General features: G+C 34.7%; 3 protein-coding genes across 3 annotated transcripts; 1 reads left to right on the top strand and 2 right to left on the bottom strand.

Annotated features, from left to right (window-relative positions):
* Window positions 1–373: 373 nt before the first annotated feature.
* On the bottom strand, window positions 374–1,369 carry LOC125369862 (zinc finger BED domain-containing protein RICESLEEPER 3-like). The gene has a single exon (XM_048373131.1). It carries the CDS (start codon window positions 1,367–1,369, stop codon window positions 374–376), a length of 996 nt encoding a protein of 331 aa, XP_048229088.1.
* Window positions 1,370–4,621: 3,252 nt separating this feature from the next.
* LOC8283916 (beta-amyrin 28-monooxygenase) lies at window positions 4,622–6,759 on the bottom strand. The gene is made up of 3 exons (XM_002529847.4): window positions 5,685–6,759; window positions 5,332–5,519; window positions 4,622–5,188 (listed from the first exon to the last, which is right to left on the bottom strand). The coding sequence occupies exons 1-3, from the start codon at window positions 6,622–6,624 to the stop codon at window positions 4,892–4,894; spliced, it is 1,425 nt and encodes a 474-aa protein (XP_002529893.1). The 5' UTR covers window positions 6,625–6,759; the 3' UTR covers window positions 4,622–4,891.
* An 11,093-nt stretch (window positions 6,760–17,852) lies between these two features.
* LOC8283915 (berberine bridge enzyme-like 17) lies at window positions 17,853–19,568 on the top strand. Its single transcript, XM_002529846.3, has one exon. The coding sequence runs from the start codon at window positions 17,885–17,887 to the stop codon at window positions 19,457–19,459; it is 1,575 nt and encodes a 524-aa protein (XP_002529892.2). The 5' UTR covers window positions 17,853–17,884; the 3' UTR covers window positions 19,460–19,568.
* The last annotated feature ends 737 nt before the right edge of the window (window positions 19,569–20,305 follow it).

Below are 20,305 nucleotides of genomic sequence, written 5' to 3'. Positions count from 1 at the left end.
TTGTCAAATTTAGGTTGCATAGCCTTAGCAGTATTGCATAGAAGGTGAGATGGCTCATTTGCAACTTCTAATAATTTTGAATGGATTTTCCACTCCTTTAAAAAATAAATTTGAAGTAGGAGTATTATGAGCCGAAAACATAATTGTCACTTCATAAAACACCTTCAAAAATTTATGAATCATAGAAATATATTTCCATTCAATTTCTGAGATTTCATAAGATCTAAGTACATGACTTCTAGTCCCAAAATAATCAAACACATTTTTGTAGTAAAGAGTATTATCAAGCATTGTATAAGTCGAATTCCATCTCGTAGGACAATCATACCTAAATCTTCTCCTAACATCTAAGTGAAAATTTTTCTTTGCAACATCAAAAAACTTTTTTTTTACGTATCTGTGATTTATCAATATACTTCATAATTTCTCTGATCTTATTAATAATATCACTGATACTATCCAAACATGATTGTACGATTAAGTTTAAGATATGAGCACAACAACGGATTTGAAAAAACTCTCCATTATATACAAGGAACTCTTTTGTTGCGAGACGACCATTAAGGATAGAAATCATAGTATCATTGTAAGAAGCATTATCAGCAGTGATTGAAAATATTTTATGCTTCAAATTCCATTGAGATAAAAATAAGTCAATCTCATCAGCTATGCACAGGCCGTCATAAGGTGGAACTAATGCTCTAAATCTCAAAATTCTCTTTTGTAGTTTCCACTTATCATCAATAAAATGAGCAGTAATGAAAATATACTCAACTTTTGTATGTTGACTCTTCCAATTATCAGTTGTCAAATAAATTTTACCAGGAGCATTGAAAATCATTTCTCTAAGGTTATCCCTTTCTTTCACATACAAAGAAAGAATGTCTCTTTTTAGAGTATGCCTACTATATGCTCTAAATTGAGGACACGCCTTACACAACATGCGCCTAAAACCCTTTTCTTCCAAAATAGTAAAAGGATGAGAACCTTCAACAACAAACATGCTAATGCAATGGCGCAATACATCATGATCAAACTTATAATTCTTTATAGAATTACTCCCATCACTTAATACTTCACTACCTATAAGAAATTGTTTAATATCTGCATTTCCATGTTTTGAGCATTTAGTTAAATGACGCCTTAAATGTGATGTTCCATTTTTTGTAGCAGCACCCAAAATAGACTTACAGTGCTTACATTTCGCTTTGGCATCATTTGTATCATTTCTGATTAGCTCAAAATGTTCCCAAACAATTGAAGTACTCTTTGCTCGCTTTTTGGAAACTTCATATTCTGCAAAGCCATCCTCAATGGGCTGTTTATATTTGTCATTTTCGGGTACTATGGAATTTTGTTCCTCAGCCATGAACTAAATTTTAATCTGCATTATATTAAAAAAAACAGAAAATATCAGATTTTCATTTAAATAATCAAATATAAATTTCAGTTTATAATCCACCAAAACCAAATTATCCAAATAACTCATATAGAATCTTGAGGTGAACAAAATGAGTGTTCCATTTCAAGCTACAGCAATATATATAAATAACTAGGCAAATCTAAAGCCATTGAAAACGAACAGATTTGGAAAAATGCGGCCGCACAGATCTGTAAAAATAAATAAATCACTTCACATGTAACACAAAAATTAACAATTTTCTAGATCTAACTCTAACTGACAAGTAACATTTCTGCAATACAAGCAAAAAAAAAAGATGGAGGAGACGGCTGGGATAGCGTCGAGGTTACCGATGATCTGGTTTTTAACTTCTCTGAGAGCTTTTAGCTTGACGTCGAGGTCATGTGAAGTGAGTCATGCAAGGAGGTCCATAGGACGGTGAGTGACGGCGGTGGATGCGGTCGGCGTGGTGCCGGAGCGGCATCAATAACGAGCAAGCCGATCTTAAAAGGAGAGAAGAAAAAAAAAAAGACAAATAGAGCCAAGAAGAAAGGTATGTCAGAGACGGCCTACTTCCATTCTACCACAAGTCCAGCGGCATAATATGCTGGAGAAGAAGAAGTCCTTGTTGTTGCTTTGTTATGATAATTTCTTTACCATTAAATGGACTTGTGGCAGTAAATAGATAAAATATTTTATGCGTGAAAAGATGATTTTAATCGAGCTGGGCCGGGTCGGGCTTGGATTTTTATATAAAAATCCAAGCCCGACCTGAAGACTACGGGCTTTTTTTGGGTTCGGGCCGGGCCGGGCTTATATACAAAATTTGTTGTCCAAGCCCGGCCCGAGGAGTGCGGGCCTGGGCGAGTACCCAGGCCCATGAACAGGTCTAACGACCACTAACTCTATGCTCCTTTTAGAAAGAAATAAGATCTGGTCCCCGATTGACTTCTTGTCCCCAAACTTCAGAGTTTCCAAAAGCTCAGAGATTTGGTCTTCTTTCCTTATTTGATCGGAATCAGTTTTCAATTGAAAAGTAGACCGGAGCCACCTTTCATCGGTATTTTGAAATTGTCTACGGCTGGAGGCACGTAATTCAGGCCCATATAATTTCTCAATGTTCTTGTTGGGAAGATCATAAAACTTTTCAAAGAATTTATCAAGATGTTCGATAATCCCACAGAGAAAACAAAAGTTTGGAAGCCTTTCATACTTAAACCACACCCACGTCCATTCTCCCCCAGCTTTCTTTAACTTCATCCTTCTTTTTAATGGTTTTCGAATATCCAACTTAACTTTGATACACATGTAATGACGCCAAACACCAACGAAATTGTTTAGGTCGGACGATAGGAAGTTTCCAAGACACATCCCAATATTTTATGTTACCTTTTCAGACATTAATCCACAAGGCAGTTCATGAACTTGAACCTAAAATGCAGCACTGAATAATGGAATCTAGAGAGAAATATCTCCTTTTTTCATCTGATAAGTAAGAAGCAAGTTATGATAAAAGGTCCAGGGTCCCCCATCCACAACCATTGCTATGTCTAGCTCATGAAAAAACTAAAACATGTAGAAATTTGGCCCTAAATCTTTAATGCAAACACCTTTCACCGGTCTCCACAAAGTAGCCAATGTATTTTTCATTGCTCGAAAGTTGATGGCTCTATTTCTCAAAAAAGGGCCAACCAAACACCACTTATACTCAAGTTTGTTATTGTGGCTTGCAACGTCTTCAAAACTAATACCCTCAAATATCTCTTCTTCTAAAGTCAATCGAGCGTAGAGATCCTCCACTGAGGTAGGATTCCCGATGATGATGCCATAAGGACAGGAGAACAAAGCAGCAAAGCATTACCACACAGGACAAAAGAATGTTAACACTCAACATAACGAGAGACTTTCAAAACACTTGTCAGAGAGACAAGACCCACATAGCAATTCTATTTTTATAAGATAGATGTCTATTAATTCATAGAATAATCTATATTTAGCTCCTTGTAATTTTACTCTTTTTTTTGGGATTAGATTTTTACACTTTTATTAGGTGACATTTAATTTTTATATTTTAATTTTATAAAATTTAGGAACATCTATTACGAGTTCTGTTAATCCGTGTAGAAATAATTTTTAAATTTTGTAATTTTTAACCTTAGATTCTAATCAAACGAGATCTTTTTAGAAATAAAAATATTCAATTATTTATTAAATAATAAAATTTTAACTATTAAATTTTAAATTATGATTAAAATTGTGTCAATATAGCATGTTATGTTATCCAAAATATAAGAAAATTTAAATTTAAATTCTTTTTTCTTTTTCTGTTTAATACATATCCATCTTTCTGCCTATGATGAGATGAAGGTTACATTTTTATATAACATTCTGTTGTGTATGGCTCAATGAATTATCTTCTGTATTTTATGTTCTGAATGTGAATGGCCAATTTTAGTCTCTTCTTTCCCATTATAATGTGCCCACTAAATCTAAATGCTCTTTGCGACTTTGAGATTAAAAAACAAAAAGGAAAAGGAAAAAGAAAACCAATGACAAAGAATGGAGCTGTTCATTCCTCTTTGATTATAATGACATTTGGCTTTGTTCAGAATAAAAACAATAAAGCAAAAACAATTGAGCCATTGTCTAAGACATTTTATAAATTTTGAATTAAATCAAAATTTATAACTTTACAAATTTATAAATTGATAAGGATAATTTAGAAAAGAAAACATTATTATGATGATTTTGATAAGTGGGGGAATAACATTATAGTGGTGGATGTGAATAACAATAACTGTTGGTCATTTCATGTGTTATTGGGAATCATCAAGTGTGTATAATTTTAGTTATTGACTCCAATATGAGAATTATGAAATTAAAACCTAGATTTTAAGGGTTTTTTTTTTAAAAAAATTATAATAATAAACATGACAATTGTTAAAATTTTATGAATTTCATATCATTACTAAATATAATTTATTTAAATTGAATTTTTATATTTCTATATTTTCCAAACATATTTATAAAATTATCATAGTAGTAAAGTGCAACAACTTTAAGAAGAGACTCCAAAACTCATATCCACCTTTTTAGAGAGAGAAAAAAAAAAGACAAAAATTAAACCACAATGGTAAAATTGGAGAAAAGAAAAGTATACTTTTATGTCAATATAGCATTCAGAGTTAATTTAATAAATCTAGAAAGTATCGGATAACATTACAATCCTAAAACTCAAATGTGAGTTAACTATTGTTATTTTATTTACGAACTCTCAATGAAAAAAGTACACTTTCTCATTTTGGTATGAAATGAAAAGTACATTTTAATCATCTATAAATCTGCAAATTAAAATATAGAAAGAAAGGGTGAAAAGGGATGAAAATCTTGCTTTTAAATATTTTCCCTAAGATATTTGTCCCACAAAGCAAGAGAGAAAGCGATTGGGTTTGACAAGTAGGAGAGAAAGAGGTCAAAGATGCAACTAATTTAGTGTGAAATAAGGCAAATTGGGAGGCCCTTTTCTGGGGTTGGCATCATATCACCAATGACTTTTTCTTGTGGAATGGCAACTTCCCACTTGAACCTCTTTACCACATTGTTAATGAAAGTCAGAATTGCTAATCTAGCATACTCTTTTCCTGGACACATCCGTGGTCCACCTCCAAATGGTACAAATGTGAAAGCTGGAAGTCTCTTATCATCTTCATATCTTGATGGATCAAATTCTTCAGGATTTGGGAAGTAGTCTGGGTTCTTGTTTGCTGTACTCACAGTCCAATATACCTGCAAGCATGGAAGATAGCAATCAGATGTACAATTTTATTTAGATTTGAAGGGAATTTTCTGAATTGGTGAGTGGAGAGTCCAACTTGAACCAGATTGAACAATAAAATTTTAGATGTCACTTATAGTAGTTGGTTAATTACCTTCCATCCCTTGGGAATAGTGTAACCAGCAAAAGTAAAATCAGTCAATGCCTCTCTGAAAGTGCCCTGGAGTGGAGGTGTTAGCCTCATCACCTCGTACATTACATTCCAAGAGTACTTCATCTTCTGAATGTCATTCCATTCCAGCAGTTCTCCATCCTTTTTAGCTTCTGAAATCTCCTTCTGCTCTGGATTTCAGAATAGAGTAAAATTAGAACACCATTGATATTGTAAAAATAGAACTGAAATCATTTTCCAGGGCTGCGAGATTGTGAGTTTGAACCCCAGAGCCCAACTAACCAGAAAAAATCAAATGGAAAATACACAAAGGAAGAGTGAAGTTTGCTAATTACCAGCTAGGACCTTAGCATAAATGTCAGGTCGCTCTCCAACATACTTCATGAAGAAAGTCATAGCAGTAGCCACCGTACTATATCCTGCAACTAGTAATCCCATAATCTTGTCAGCAATCTCAGCTTCTGGCATATGTTTTCCAGTAGGATCAGAGGCCATAATCATATGGGAAAGTATATCCTGCATACGTCCTCCTGTCTCCATTGCTGCCTTTTTCTCATTGATTATCGTTCTTAGCTCCTTTCTGATGGCAGCCGCAGCCTTATTGGCTTTGTTAAAAATGGTTCCAGGGAAGTTAACAGGAATGGAATGTATACCAAGAGTTATATCATCAAAATTGCCAACAAGTCTAGTTATCTTGTCAGGTTCGTGAGTACCCAAGAAAAATCGACAGGCAAGAGATAGAGTTAGAGTCTTGGCAAGAGGAAACACCTTCAGTTCATCTTTGCCTACCCAATAATATTCCATATGCTGCTGTGTGATTGAGTCCATTGTCCCTAAGTATCTAACCAAAGCTTCAGGCTTCAAGAACCCAGGTGACCTTAACATTTTGATCTCAGCTTCGCGAGAAATTTGAGCAGGAGGAGCAGAAGATTGATATGAACGAAATATCTTCTGCATGGAATGAGGACGAAATGCAGTGAAAAGCTTTTGTTCATTAGAGAACAGAAACTTATGTCCATTAGGACCACATATAACTGCTGTTTTCTCTCCAAGAATGTTTGTCTTGAATATTTCAGGAGAGTATTTCTTCATCCTGTCAAAAACAAACTTTTCTGGTTTACCAAACAAAAACTCAATAGTTTCCCCAATTACTGGCCATCCTAAACTCCCTGGTGGCAGGTTCTTGGAACCATTTTTAGATCGGATCTTGAAAGCAAAGAGAGCAATTACAGCAAATGCAGGCAAAGACATCAAGAAAAGAAAATTGAGATCCATTATTGATGCTAAAGAATAGGCTGATCAATATTTTTTGGTGATCCTGAATAATGAAGAAGATGTGAATCAAGTTAGGCAGGAAATGGAGAAAGTGGGTTAATTTGGAAGGCAACGCAAAGATGGGACAGTTACAAGTCCATAATCTTCTATTATATAGTGCTTTGTTTTATGTTTGGTGTTACAGTAATTTGACTAATTGGCATTGGCAAGATCCCAAGTTGTCAATTTTGAATGGTGGAAGTAGATGGTTAAAATTCTAATTATCAAAATCTAAAGGCTAGTATGAATATTAGCCCCTTTTAATTTGTTAATGCGTTATTCCTGTTAAAAAAAAATAAGAAGAAGAAAAATATAAGCAAAAGATTATCCTTTAATTTATTTTTTGGTACAGCACAAATTATTTCTATTTTAATTAATTGTACCTATTGAAATTTCCGTAATTTTTTATATTAGCGATTTTTTTATTGTTTCCATGTTGTCTTTTTATAGTGTTTAATTTTTAAATTTTTTTGTATAAACTAATAAAATTCTGATAACATCTAATAAAAATAAATTAATATTAATTTTAGAGAAAATTTTAAAATCTCTAAAAAAATTACTTATTTTTCTTTTATTTTAATTAAAAATATAAGCCAAAATTTTAGCATCACAAAAGCTGTTGCCCAATCATAGCTAAAAACAAAAGCGTAAAAAAAAAAGAGAGATTACTATTTTATTGATCGTGTTTTAATAATGAAGAAGTTTTGTAACTCATTTTAGTAATGTTATAATTATAAAGTCGAGCTTTACTGAAAAAAAAAAAACACATTATACAAGCTCTATAATTTTATAATTAAGATTTTAAATTAAAAAATTTTGTCAACAATTTTGTCATGCTGCTTAAAAATTAGAGTTTTTTTTTATGAAATTAACATGTATATGCTAATATCATAATTTATTTAATTAGATTTTAAAATCAATAATCATACTTAATTTCTTGAGAAATTAGAGTTTCGAATTAGAAAATAAGAATTGTATTTAAAAGATTCCAAGACTGGCAGATTGGTTTTTCCTTTTTTATGCAATTTGTGCAAATAAGTAATTAAAAAAATATTGTTAACACTTAGTAACTGATAATTCAGTTGGCTGGAATAAGCTATCAACAAGGATCTTCAAAGACTGACTTCAACCTCCGGAGTATCTATAAGAAAAGGTTAGAAAGCGCCAGATGGGGTTGTCTAGCCACTCACTCTAATGATAAAATTAGTAATTTATGTAAGGGTAGCTAAAGTATATAAATGTGTAAGATTGCATGTACCTGTAAGTGTGATGTCCCCATTCCTTATATAGATGTTGAAGGTCTTATAGTCCATTTAGGAGAGAACTCCATATTTGTAAGTTCTCCTAATCGTATTAGGATTTGTACTCTTATTCATCTTCAAAGTTCTAGATCAGGTTGGACTCTTTGACTAAAGTCGTCTTAAGACACTTTCTCTTAAAGTCTCAATCATAGTGGATATCAATCTTTAGTCAATCCTGCCTTTCTAGGGTGGGACAGGTTGGCTTATAATACTCGGTTATCATTAGTCCTAACTCGGTTATATACCTCCTTTGAGTACCTTTACGACCTTGTAGGGCCTTCCCAATAAGGTTGTAATTTGCCAACATTTGCTCCTCCTTTGTTAATGTTAGCTCTTCTCATTTACTATTACACCTAGGCAGCATGACCTAGGTCGGACTTTCTAATCATGATATTTAGCCATTCTGTGCTTGTAAGCTTCATTTCGTACGTTGGCTTCTGCTCTTCGCTCTTCTAGTAAATCTAGGCATATTCTCATATGCTATTTCATTCTTTCTTTCATCATAATATTGTACTCCTAAGGTCGGCATTCCCATCTCTACTGGTATCATGGCCTCTGCTTCATAGGCTAATTTGAAAGGTGTTTCACCAATTGCCGTTCTAGGTGTTGTTCTGTATGACTATAGAACGTTGTGAAGCTCGTCAACCCAGCTTCCTCTTTTTTCATCTAATATCTTTTTCAGCCCCTGTAGGATTATTCATTTTGTGACCTCAATTAGCCCATTTGTCTAGGGATGAGCTACCGAGGTGAATCTGAGATTGATCTTCATGCGAGTGCAAAACCCCTTGAATTATTTATTATCAAATTATTTTCTATTTTCAATCACCACCATATGAGGAATGCCATATCTGAACATGATCTCGCTCTAGAAAAAACCCAGTTATCCGTTTCTCTGTGATGGTGGCTACAACTTCATTTTCTACCTATTATGTGACGTGGTCGATTGCTACGAGCAGGAATTTCTTTTGCCCCACTACAGGAAGGAAAGGTACGAGGATATCCATGCCCCATGCTACAAAGGGCCAAGGACTAGGGATCGGACATTGCAATGCAACAGGTATGTGAGATACCCTTGGAGCTTTGTAACAGGTCTATCTCATAGATACCCTTGTAGCTTTGTAACAGGTCTATCTCATATATACCCTTTGCGACTTTGTACATGATTGGCCAGAAATACCCTTGGAGGATAGCTTTTCTAGCTATGGTACTAGTTGCCTCATGAGCACCACAGATCCCTTCATGAATTTCTCCGAGGACATAGTTTGCCTTTTCTTTTGTAATGCATCTAAACCAAGGATGAGATATAGACTTTCTGTATAGTATACCCTCCTGAAAAGAGTATATAGTCGAGGTCTCTGCTATCTTTGTTGCAACATTCTTATCCTCTGGTAGCTTTTCTTCTTCAAGGTATTGTATGATCTCCATCATCCATTAGTCATATTCCTCAATGATTATTACTTCCTCATTTATAATGCCAAGTTCCTCAAGTATATAGAACAGGACATTACTGCTAGGCTTTTCTTGGGAGGTGAGCTTAGCTAGGAAGTCTGTTTCCTTATTTTCATCTTGGGGAACTCGGATGATACTCCATTGACCGCCATTCTCCTTAATTCTCTTGAGTAGCATTTGCCATACTTACATACTTGGCTAAATCGGGGTCTTTTACTTAAAAGATCCTATTACTTGATTTCTACTAGCTGTGAGTAGTTGATGATGCTTAGATGATTTGTCCGTACTATTAGGGTCATCTTTAAGCCAACAATCAATGCTTCATATTCGACAACATTGTTAGAAGCTTTGAACTTTATTTATACCGAGCTCCTTAGGTGGATATTATTTGGACCCTCAAGGAGTATCCCTGCTCCTGCCCCATCAATATTAGAGGCTCCATTGACATGTAGTGTCCACTTCACAATGGCTTCATCCATGCTCTCCGTACTTTTAGGCATGCTCATCTCGGCCATAAAATTGGCTAAAACCTGTGTGCTTTCATAGCTTGTCTGGGCTCATACGAAACATCAAAAGCTCCCATTTGGATCGCCTAATGGACTAGTCGTCCAGATGTCTCTAGCCTCTGTAATGCCTTTCTTAGTACTTGATTGGTTCTAACTACTACTATATGAGCTTGAAAGTATTGTTCGAGCTTGATGATCGTTATAATGATCGCTAGAGCAAGTGTAATATCCTAAAAAATTAGATAAAATAATATTAATTAATTAATTAATTAATTATAATAAATAATTATAAAAAAAGGGAAACCCTTTTTTTCTTTTCCCCCTTTCCTCTCCAGCAGTGTGCAGCCTCGCTGGAGCCGAGATTTTTCGGCCTCGATCAAGTGGCTTCCAGTGAATTTCCGACAAAAGCATTTGCATTTTCGGACTTCCCGCAATTCAAGCTTTGCGTAGGCGCTTCCAGATTCTAGATTCAACACTGTTGGCACTACCGGCTTTCGAACCCTGGTCTTTTCCGGGTGCCCAGGATTTCAGATTTTTGGCTCGGTATAATTTTGTTTGGACCTTAAAAATTATTTACAATTTTAAAAAATATTGTTGCTATTAATTATCAATTATAAATAATTTAATTTAATTAGAATTAATTAATATGACTTAGATATAAATATTACAAATTGATTTGTATGATTAATTATTGTTCTATTTTGTGGTAGATGTGGTTGTGTTTGAATAGTTTAAATATGAGAAAATTTTTGTGTGGGTTGGTTCTGAAATAAATATTATGATGGACCGTCTGTAATTAATTATGATCAGTGGCGTGTTGCAGAATAAAAAAAATAATGCAATTTTGGTGGCCCGAATCCCTTTAATTAATTGTGGAATATTTGAAGTGTTTCTAGCAGGTTTTGTACCCGTTATACGGGGGGTAAATGTCCATATTTTAGAAGAGGTTCTGCCAAATTTTTGGTAGAATTTCCGAGTCTGAATTTCTTAGGCAGTCTTCTAATCCGTCCATCTAGCCAGCTCCACCCGAGGCATAGGAGCAGATTGCAGAGTGCGACAGAACAATGAGTTAAAGTCATATAATCAACTGTACTTTTGTCATGTCTAAACTAAATGCAATGTTAATTGATTAATACTTATTATGATTATTATTGTTGTTATTATTAGTAATTTTATTTGACTAATAATTATTATGGATATTGTTAATATTATTATTAGTAAATTTATTTTCGTTATTATCAATATCATTAATATTATTATTATTATTATTATTACAAATAAATTGCATGTTTGCTCCACTCGAGGCTATTCAACTTTGATTCTTAATATGATATTGAATAATTTATGTTTGCTTACGATTTATACTATTTATAATTATTGTTGATTCTATGATTGTAATTTCGGGATGAGGTGGCAGTAGAACATGCCACCTGATGGGTTGTATGAGGACCGTGTGTACATTGGTATTAATCAGAGACATTTAGTAAAAGGTTATTTTTGGGTTTTGCCCTAGTCGAGTATAACTCTCTAGGCTGTGGAAGTTTGATTGTCGGAGGAAGGTCCCTAGTTGAGTGTTGCTCTCTAGGCGTCGGCTTATCTAGTAATCAAATGACTATGCTGGATTTAAGGACCTTAGTTGAGCTTCGCTCTCTAGGCACCAGACATATTGGAATAAGTAAGGCGAAAGGCTGCTAGTATTAGGGTTAGGATTTTCCTGAGGCATTCGTCCCATAAATATTTAAATTGTATTTTTCTAAGTTATGGCATGAAACATGTCTTAATATAATATGATATATTATTCTAATTAAATAAATATTTTATTGAGGAGACTGTATTTATTATAGGATTATATGATTTAAACTCACTCTCGAGGCTAACAGGCTCAAATCTCCAACTGGATACTAGCAACATTCCATGACTTATTAAAGACCAAATCTAAACATGATATGCCAAGTACAATACTGAGGAGAGTTTAGAATTTTAAATAATTCAAAATATAAAAGTAAAAATTAATTACAATAAGCCCGAAGGAGAAGAAAGTTGGGCTGTCAAGCGAAGGATGACAGAGAATCTAACTGTCACCTGAAAAATTTATTATGTATGCTTATATTCTATTTCTAAAAATAAAAAAGATATATATTCTTAGCTAATTTAGTGTTAAAAATACCGGTTTTTTCATGTTTAATATTTTTTGCCAAAAAAAATCACAATTGGGCTGGTTTAATAGTATGTATATTTGAATTGTCGATTAATCAGGCTTACTACGGGTTTTGGTGACCTTAAACCTACCCATTCCCTAGTGTTGGTCACGGGTCCACAGATTGGGTCGTGATAATATGCTTCTCAATCATAGGGTATCTAATCTCTGCCCCTCTCAAAATCTTACTCGTGTAGTATATCAGCTTTGCTTTGCCATCGTCTTCTCTAATAAGGACGGAGGCTATCGTTTCCTTTGTTGCTGCCAGATATAAATAAAGAGTCTCCACATTCAGCAGTCTACTGTGTAGGGGTGGGCAGCTTAAGAACATTTTCATTTCATTAAAAGCCTTCTGGAATTTCTATATCCATTCAAAATTCTTAACATTCTTTAAAATTTTAAAGAATGACAAACATCTCTATGCCAAACAAGAGACGACTAAAAGCATTATTTTGCTATTTAACTTTTGCACCTTATTGATGTTGCTCGGTGGCCTCATTTTTATGATCGCCTTTATTTTCTCGGAATTAGCTTCTATACCCCTTTGTGAGATCATAAATCTTAAGAATTTTCCAGCTTTGACACCAAAAGTACACTTCTCGAGAATTAGTTTAAGTTGGTAACTCTTTAGGATGTTGAATGCTTCTTTTAAATCTCTAGCATAATCCTCGGCCCTTGCCGACTTGATGATCATGTCGTCTATATACACCTCCACAGATTTACCGATCTGGTCTTTAAACATATTGTTTACCAACCTTTGGTATGTCGCTCCAGCATTTTTTAGACCGAAAGACATAACCCTGTAGCAAAAGGTGCCAATATCTATAACAAAAAAGTCTTATCCTCATTTGACTTGAACATTTTAATCTGATGATACCCCTAAGCAACGTCAACGAAACTGTAAACCTCATAGCCGCTAGTGGAGTCCACCAACTCATCAATATTGGACAGAGGATAGCTACCCTTTAAGCAAGCCTTGTTTAGATCTGTGAAGTCTACATACATTCGTCATTTTCTGTTTGGCTTCTTTACTAATACTATATTTGCTACACAATGTGGATACATTACTAGCCTAATGAAAAAAATCCTGCCTTTTGCAGTTTATTAACTTCCTCCAATATGGCGATCTGCCTTTCAGCAGCAAAACTTCTCTTCTTCTACTTGACAGGCTTGGAGATCAAGTTCACATTCAACTGATGATAGATGATGCTCGGATCTACACCAACTATCTTGGAGGGCGACCTGGCGAACATGTGCTTTTTCTCTATAAGCACTTGCTCTATACCTTGAGTTATTTGTTTCGATAGTTCAGTGCCAATTTGGATCGATTTCTCTGGCTCTCCTCCCAAACTTAATTTTCTTAATTCCCTCATTGGTTCTGTCTTTGTTGTACCTTCTTCATTTGGATGTAATGAAGCTTTTACAAGGAGTGCTTGACATAATCCCTTTAACCCACTAAGGTAACATTCTCTCGCCATCTTTTGATTGCCAAACACAGTTATTACCCCTTTGAAAGTTGGTATTTTTAGCTTTAAATAATGAATGCTCGTAGCTGCTTTGGCTTCCATCAGCATAGGTCGTCCAAAGACTATATTGTATGCAAATGGGATGTCGATTATCATGAACGAAATTTGCCACTTTTTAGTTAGCCCTTTTATTCTGTATGCTTTTTTAGTTTCCTATCCGAGCTCCACAGTTAACTCCGTAATTCCTAAAGATTGCATTGGTTGGCTACCTAAGCCCAGAAGTGGTGTCGTGCAAGGTTTCAGATTCATTACTCCTCCACCAATGGCCTTGTAGCATTCTAGAGTCATTATGTTGACTGTACTTCGTGATCAATAAACAGCATCCTTACATAGTAGTTCTCAATGAATCCGGAGATTACTAAGGCGTCTTATTAAGGCATCTCAATCCCTTCTCCATCTTTTTCTGAGAAGTCTATATCCGGCAGCTTCTCATGCTCGGCCATCATAACCTGGCCCCTCTTTCTTTTGGAGCTTTTAGCAACAAACATAGCGCTGCCAAAGGTCACGTTCACATCTCATCTCTCCCCGTCTCTTTTCTGGGGGCCTCTCCTGATCTCTACCCCTTGATCCTTTGGATCCCCCAAAACCTCTACTTCTACTAGATCGACCTTCTCCCCCAATAATGAACCTCTTAATTAACCTTTTAAGATGGCCTATCTTAATTAACCTTTCAATCACCCTTTTAAGATGAATGTAGTCCTCGGTATCGTGACCATAACCATCATAGAAATTACAGAACTTGTTCTTGTTTCTCGCGTCTGCGGTCTACTCCCTCATAGGGTTCAGACATCTAATATCACCCTCATTCTTCTAAACCCACATTAAGATATTGGTCTTTGACATGTTCAAAAGAAAAAATTATTTTTCACTTTTGCTTCTTTAGTCACTCTTCCTTATATCATATCTAGACCCCTGCTTAGGGTGGTCATATTTGCCTCTTGAACTATTATCATACTCGGATCTCCTTCCCACTATGTGATCTTCATCCAGTCTGATAAAACTGTGAGCTCAGTCCATGAGCTCGGCATATGACTTTGGTAGGTCAACTGTTGGCGAGTCCTTGAACTTGTTCATATAGGTATTGTCGGTCATCACATTAATAGTTGTATCCTAGTTGAGCTTTTCGACCTAGACAGCTTCTTTGTTGAATCTTTCCACAAAATCCTTCAAACTCTCATCACGCCTCTAGATGTACTTCTTCATATCACTTTACCTCTTCTTCGGAGGAAAGCTAGTAATGAATTGAGCTTTGAATAGTTCAGCAAGCATAGCACAATCATATATGGAGCCATCCGGCAAGCTCCGATAACACTTTTGAGCGTTTTCTTTCAGGATTGTGGGAAAGATCTTGCACCTTATAGGATTTGATACATTATATAATCTCATTTTAATACTAAAGTTATTAACATGGCCTAGTGGATCTCCCAAATCATCATAAGAATCCAAAGGCGACAGCCTCAATTTCTCACGAAAATGTTCTACCAAGATGCTCAGGCATAAAGCGTTGCCCTTAGAGATGACCACCTCTCTCATTATCCTTCCCGCACGATACTTCTTCAGAGCATCATTAATTCTCTTATTGATAGTATTCTCAATCTATGCAGAATCATGGATTTGAGAACTAGAACTCTTCTCTTATATATCTCTAACTCGGTTGTTTCTCTTTCGAGATCTGTTATCCTTGGTCTGAGTATTCGTCATTCTCAAGATCTGTATGGTCGGTGGTAGGCCAATGCTTATGACATGCTCAGTTGTTGTAGGAGTATGGCTGGTACTTACTGGCGTAGATTGCCTTGCAGTTGTCTGAGCCAAAATACTTTCATAATACCTTTTCATCTCTTCCACCTGTTGATTATACATAGTGACAACATCCTCTAGTGATGGCTGCTAAGGACTTTGAGGAAGACCTGGGGCCGGAGGTTGGGTATGAGGCGTGACAGGCAAAGCGAAGATCAGAGCTTGAGACAAAGGTGCTGGCAGCCTTTGTTCCATCTCCCTCTGCCAAGCAACCGAAAGATTTTCAATTGGAAGTGGACCTCTCCAAGTGTAATTTCCACTGAAAATTTGCTCTAGTGTGAAGTTATTGAAAAGATTTCTCCTCCAAGGTTGGGAGGTCGGGATGACAGGTCCAAGCGGACCTAAAGGTGATTGACTGATCTACGAAGGAAATTGTGGTCCAGCCGGGGAATTGCTAGCTCCATTTATAGTTTCTGGTGGATGAACATTTCCACTCCGACCTTGATTGGTTGTTATTTACTTGGTTAGGTAGGAAAATAAAGCATTTGCACAAAATTTCCCATAGACAGCACCAAATAATAACCCGATTGGCTGGAACAAGGCTGACCTCAATCTCCAAACTACCTACAAGAAAATGTTAGAAAGCGTCGAATGAGGTTGTCCGGCCACTCAGTTTGATAATAAAGTCAGTAATTTATGTAAGAGTGACTAAAGTGTATAAGTGTGTAAGATTACATGTACCTATAAGTGAGATATCCCCATTCCTTATATAGACTTTGAAGGTCTTCTGGTCCATTTAGGAGAGAACTCCATATTTGTAGGCTGTCCTAATCGTATTGGGATTTATACTCTTGTTCATCTTCAGAGTTCTAGATTGGTTCGAATTCTATGATTAGAATCTTCTTAAAATACATTCTTTTAGAGTTCCGGTCATAGTGGATATCAATCTCTGGTCAATCCCGCCTTTTTAGGGTGGGACAGGTTGGCTTATGATACTCGGTTATCAGTACCTAACTCAAGTGGTAAGAGCGTTTACTTTTGGGAGTGAGCGGTTTTGAATTCGAATTCTCTCATTTGCACTAGGTGCTTTTCACTTTTATGACGAGTGCAAGGGGATAACTAGCCTTATTATGTAGTTTAAAATGCAAAGAGATTACTGGGATATCTAGATGCATACTAAGTTGATAACTATAAGATTATATCCAAAAAAAATTGTTGTCTAGCTCATCATGGTATATTCTCTGTTAAATTCTTAGATTATTCTACTTGGACAAATAAAAATATTAATTTAGATTTGTAAAGATATATTATCAGCTTATGAATATATATTTGTTTAATATTTTTTTAGCTTTCTTATCATAACTATTTATGATGATTGTATTGAGTAAAAAAGAAATTAATTAATTTATCAATGATATGTAAAATAATATTTTATATTTTTTTTAAACTACTACAAATTCGTATGTGATATGTCATTTAATTATGACTACTTAGCTAAATTTGTCAAAAAATTTCAGTTTTAATTTATTTTTAAAATTAAAAAGATTGCTCAATTTTATGAAAAGTTAGAAATTTAGATTTTTTCACGCCAATAGACTTTTTTATTAAAAAATATTTATATATTTTTAAAGGCTTGGTGTATGTCTCTATTTATACCAAACCGATAGATAATTGACACATATTCATTAGTTTTAAAAAATAAAGTATATGTAAATCAATACAATATCAAAATATAAAACACACATACATACATGTTACTCTCCTATTAATTATGGTGTATATACAAGCCAAAATAAGAGTCTCCTTATTGCTAATTTAGGACATAATATCTTCCCATATATATTTTTTATTCATTCTTTCCATTTATATTCATTTGATAGTTGGATGAAATAAGAGGTATCTTGCAGCATGTTCAATATTAAGCCATTTTTGTCATTGTAGTGTATACAGTGTAGATAAGTATTATCAATAGAATTTACATCGTAATTAAAAGAAATTCTTAGATAGATTCAGTCTACCGTGTCATCTATAAGCTAAATCAATTTCATTATAACATGTGGTTTTATTTATTAATTGTGGCATTTTCATTGGTTGGTTTATTTATTAGCATCAACAATTCATTATTAAAATCCAACAAATTAAAAATATAACAATTAATAAATAAAATCACATGATAACCAACAATTAATTTAGTTTGTGAATAACCGGGTAGACTAAATCTATCTATGAATTTCTCTATAATTAGATATCTCTTTCTAAATATATACATATTCATCGCAATATTATACGTATAGTGCAGTTATCCGGTATAATTTAGGTCATGACCTGAGATCTCTTTCTATGTATAAATAGGTGGGTCACAATACTTGTAAGGTTTCTTTTATGGTATGAAAATCCTTTCCAATCTTCACTGCTGCGAGGTTACAAATTTAAGTAATCAAATGTTCTAAGTTGATGTATATATATAAGAAGAACAACAATAGAAAAATAAATCCACCTTAAAAAATGAAAGTTCTAAAGTTACTTTTACTTGTCTTGCTTCCAGTTTCAGCAGTATCAAGTGCCCCAGTTCTTGATGCCTTCTTACAATGCCTCCCTAACCATATCCATCACTCCATACCAATCTCTGAAGCCATCTATACACCTAAAGACTTATCTTTTCAGTGCGTACTTCAAGCTTTAGTTAGAAACCGCAGATTTTTGTCCTCTGCAACACTAAATCCACTTGCTATCATAGCTGCCAAGCATGAGTCCCATGTCCAAGCAACTGTAATTTGTGCAAAGTCTCACGGTCTGCAAATCAGGATCCGGAGTGGTGGCCATGATTTTGAAGGTCTTTCTTATCAGTCTAGTGTCCCTTTTGTCATTCTTGACATGTTCAATCTCCGAACTATCAACATAGATATTGCTAATGAGACCGCTTGGGTTCAAGCCGGGGCCACTCTGGGTGAACTTTACTATCACATAGCCAACGCAAGCAAAACCCATGCTTTTCCTGGTGGAGTTTGCCCGACTGTGGGTCTCGGAGGTTATGTTAGCGGAGGAGGTTATGGGAACATGATGAGAAAATATGGTCTTTCAGTTGATAACGTCATTGATGCTCGATTGGTCGATGTCCGTGGTAATATACTAACCAGAGATTCCATGGGAGAAGATTTGTTTTGGGCGATCAGAGGAGGTGGGGGAGCAAGCTTTGGTGTTATTCTTTCGTGGAAGATCAAATTAGTTCAAATCCCTGCCAGAGTCACTGTCTTTCAAGTCGACAGGACCCTGGAAGAAGGTGCTACTGATATTGTTTACCGGTGGCAACAAGTTGCCAGCAAGCTAGATAAAGAACTTTTCATCAGAATAAACTCCCAGGTTACAAACAGCACTGTCCGACAGGATGAGAAGACGATTACAGCCTCTTTCGTCGGCCTATTCTTAGGACGAAGAGACAAGCTTCTTTCCTTGATGAATCTCAGCTTTCCTGAATTGGGTTTACAGGAAAAAGACTGCAATGAAGTGAGTTGGGTAGAGTCTACACTGTTCTGGGCACAATTCCCTAAAGGAACATCCATTGATGTTTTACTGAATAGGACTTTACAAGCACAAGTATCTATCAAAGGCAAATCAGATTATGTAAAGATGGTAATTTCTAAGGAAGGATTGAAGAACATATGGAAGATGTTACTCAAAGTGGAGAAAATGTGCATGCAATGGAATCCTTATGGGGGAAGAATGAGTGAGATTTCAAACACCGAAACTCCATTTCCTCACAGAGAAGGTTACCTGTTTAAGATTCACTACTTCACATACTGGTATGAAGAAGGATCAGAAGCCTCCAACTATTACATAAACTTGTCAAGAAAAATGTACCAAACAACGGCTCCATATGTGACTAAAGACCCAAGAGAGGCATTTCTCAACTACAGGGATCTTGATATTGGGAGTAATCCCAGCAATCTTACCAGTTTTGAGGAAGCTGAAGTTTATGGTAGCAAGTATTTCAAGGGTAATTTCTTAAGGCTGACTGGTGTAAAGAAAAGGGTGGATCCTGATAATTTCTTCAAAAATGAACAAAGTATTCCTCCCTTGTGACTGAAACCATCATAAAAAAGAAAATGAAGTCACTAGGATTTGTTGTATGAAAGTAAAATTTTGCTAATTCTAGCAAGAAAGATGAATGATCTACATACTTATTTCTTTATCATTCTCTACAAAATTATACAAACATTTTAATATCTTTTTAATAATGATCAAATTAATTATATATATAATTTCTAAATTTTTTTAAAAAAATATTTTTTTATTTTATTAATTGAATATATAGATGACGTTATAGGTGATCATATCTTTATAATAATTTCTATAAAATTGCATATCAGTTTTGACAATTTGAGTAAGCTTAATTTTTTAGTAATAACTAAAGTTAAGTAAAGCTTATTTTCTCAATTCAATTAAGACTGGCCATATAAATACAATTTTGGAACTTACTAATAAGCCAAGAAGAATAATTTCTAGAAATTGGTTGGTTCGTTGAATTTATCAAACAGGAGAAAAACTGGCCATAGTTTTCTTCAAATCCAAAGTCAATGTTATCCATGTATAAATGGAAGAACTCATATTTATATATATATATATTATATAAAGGAAATAAAAAGAAAAGAAAGAAAAAAGAGTTCAAAAATAGTGGCTTCATGACCTTGAAAACTTTGAAACAATATATCAATTAGAAGGTATGTGAATGAATTAAGACCACAGTGGAGCTCCCATTGATTATGAACTTTAAGATGTATGCTGCTTCATAAAAATCTATTTTTATCAAATTTTAATCATCCCAATATTGTGCAATAGGTTTGTATAATATAATGTTAATATAATAAATTATTGTTATTAATTATTATAACTATATATATATATATATATAGTTAGTGCGGTAATAAG

Source organism: Ricinus communis, chromosome 4 (assembly GCF_019578655.1).
Source record: "Ricinus communis isolate WT05 ecotype wild-type chromosome 4, ASM1957865v1, whole genome shotgun sequence".
Lineage (NCBI taxonomy): Eukaryota > Viridiplantae > Streptophyta > Magnoliopsida > Malpighiales > Euphorbiaceae > Ricinus > Ricinus communis.
The sequence above is the reverse complement of the archived record's forward strand: the minus strand, read 5'-3'. Positions and strand labels throughout refer to the sequence as shown.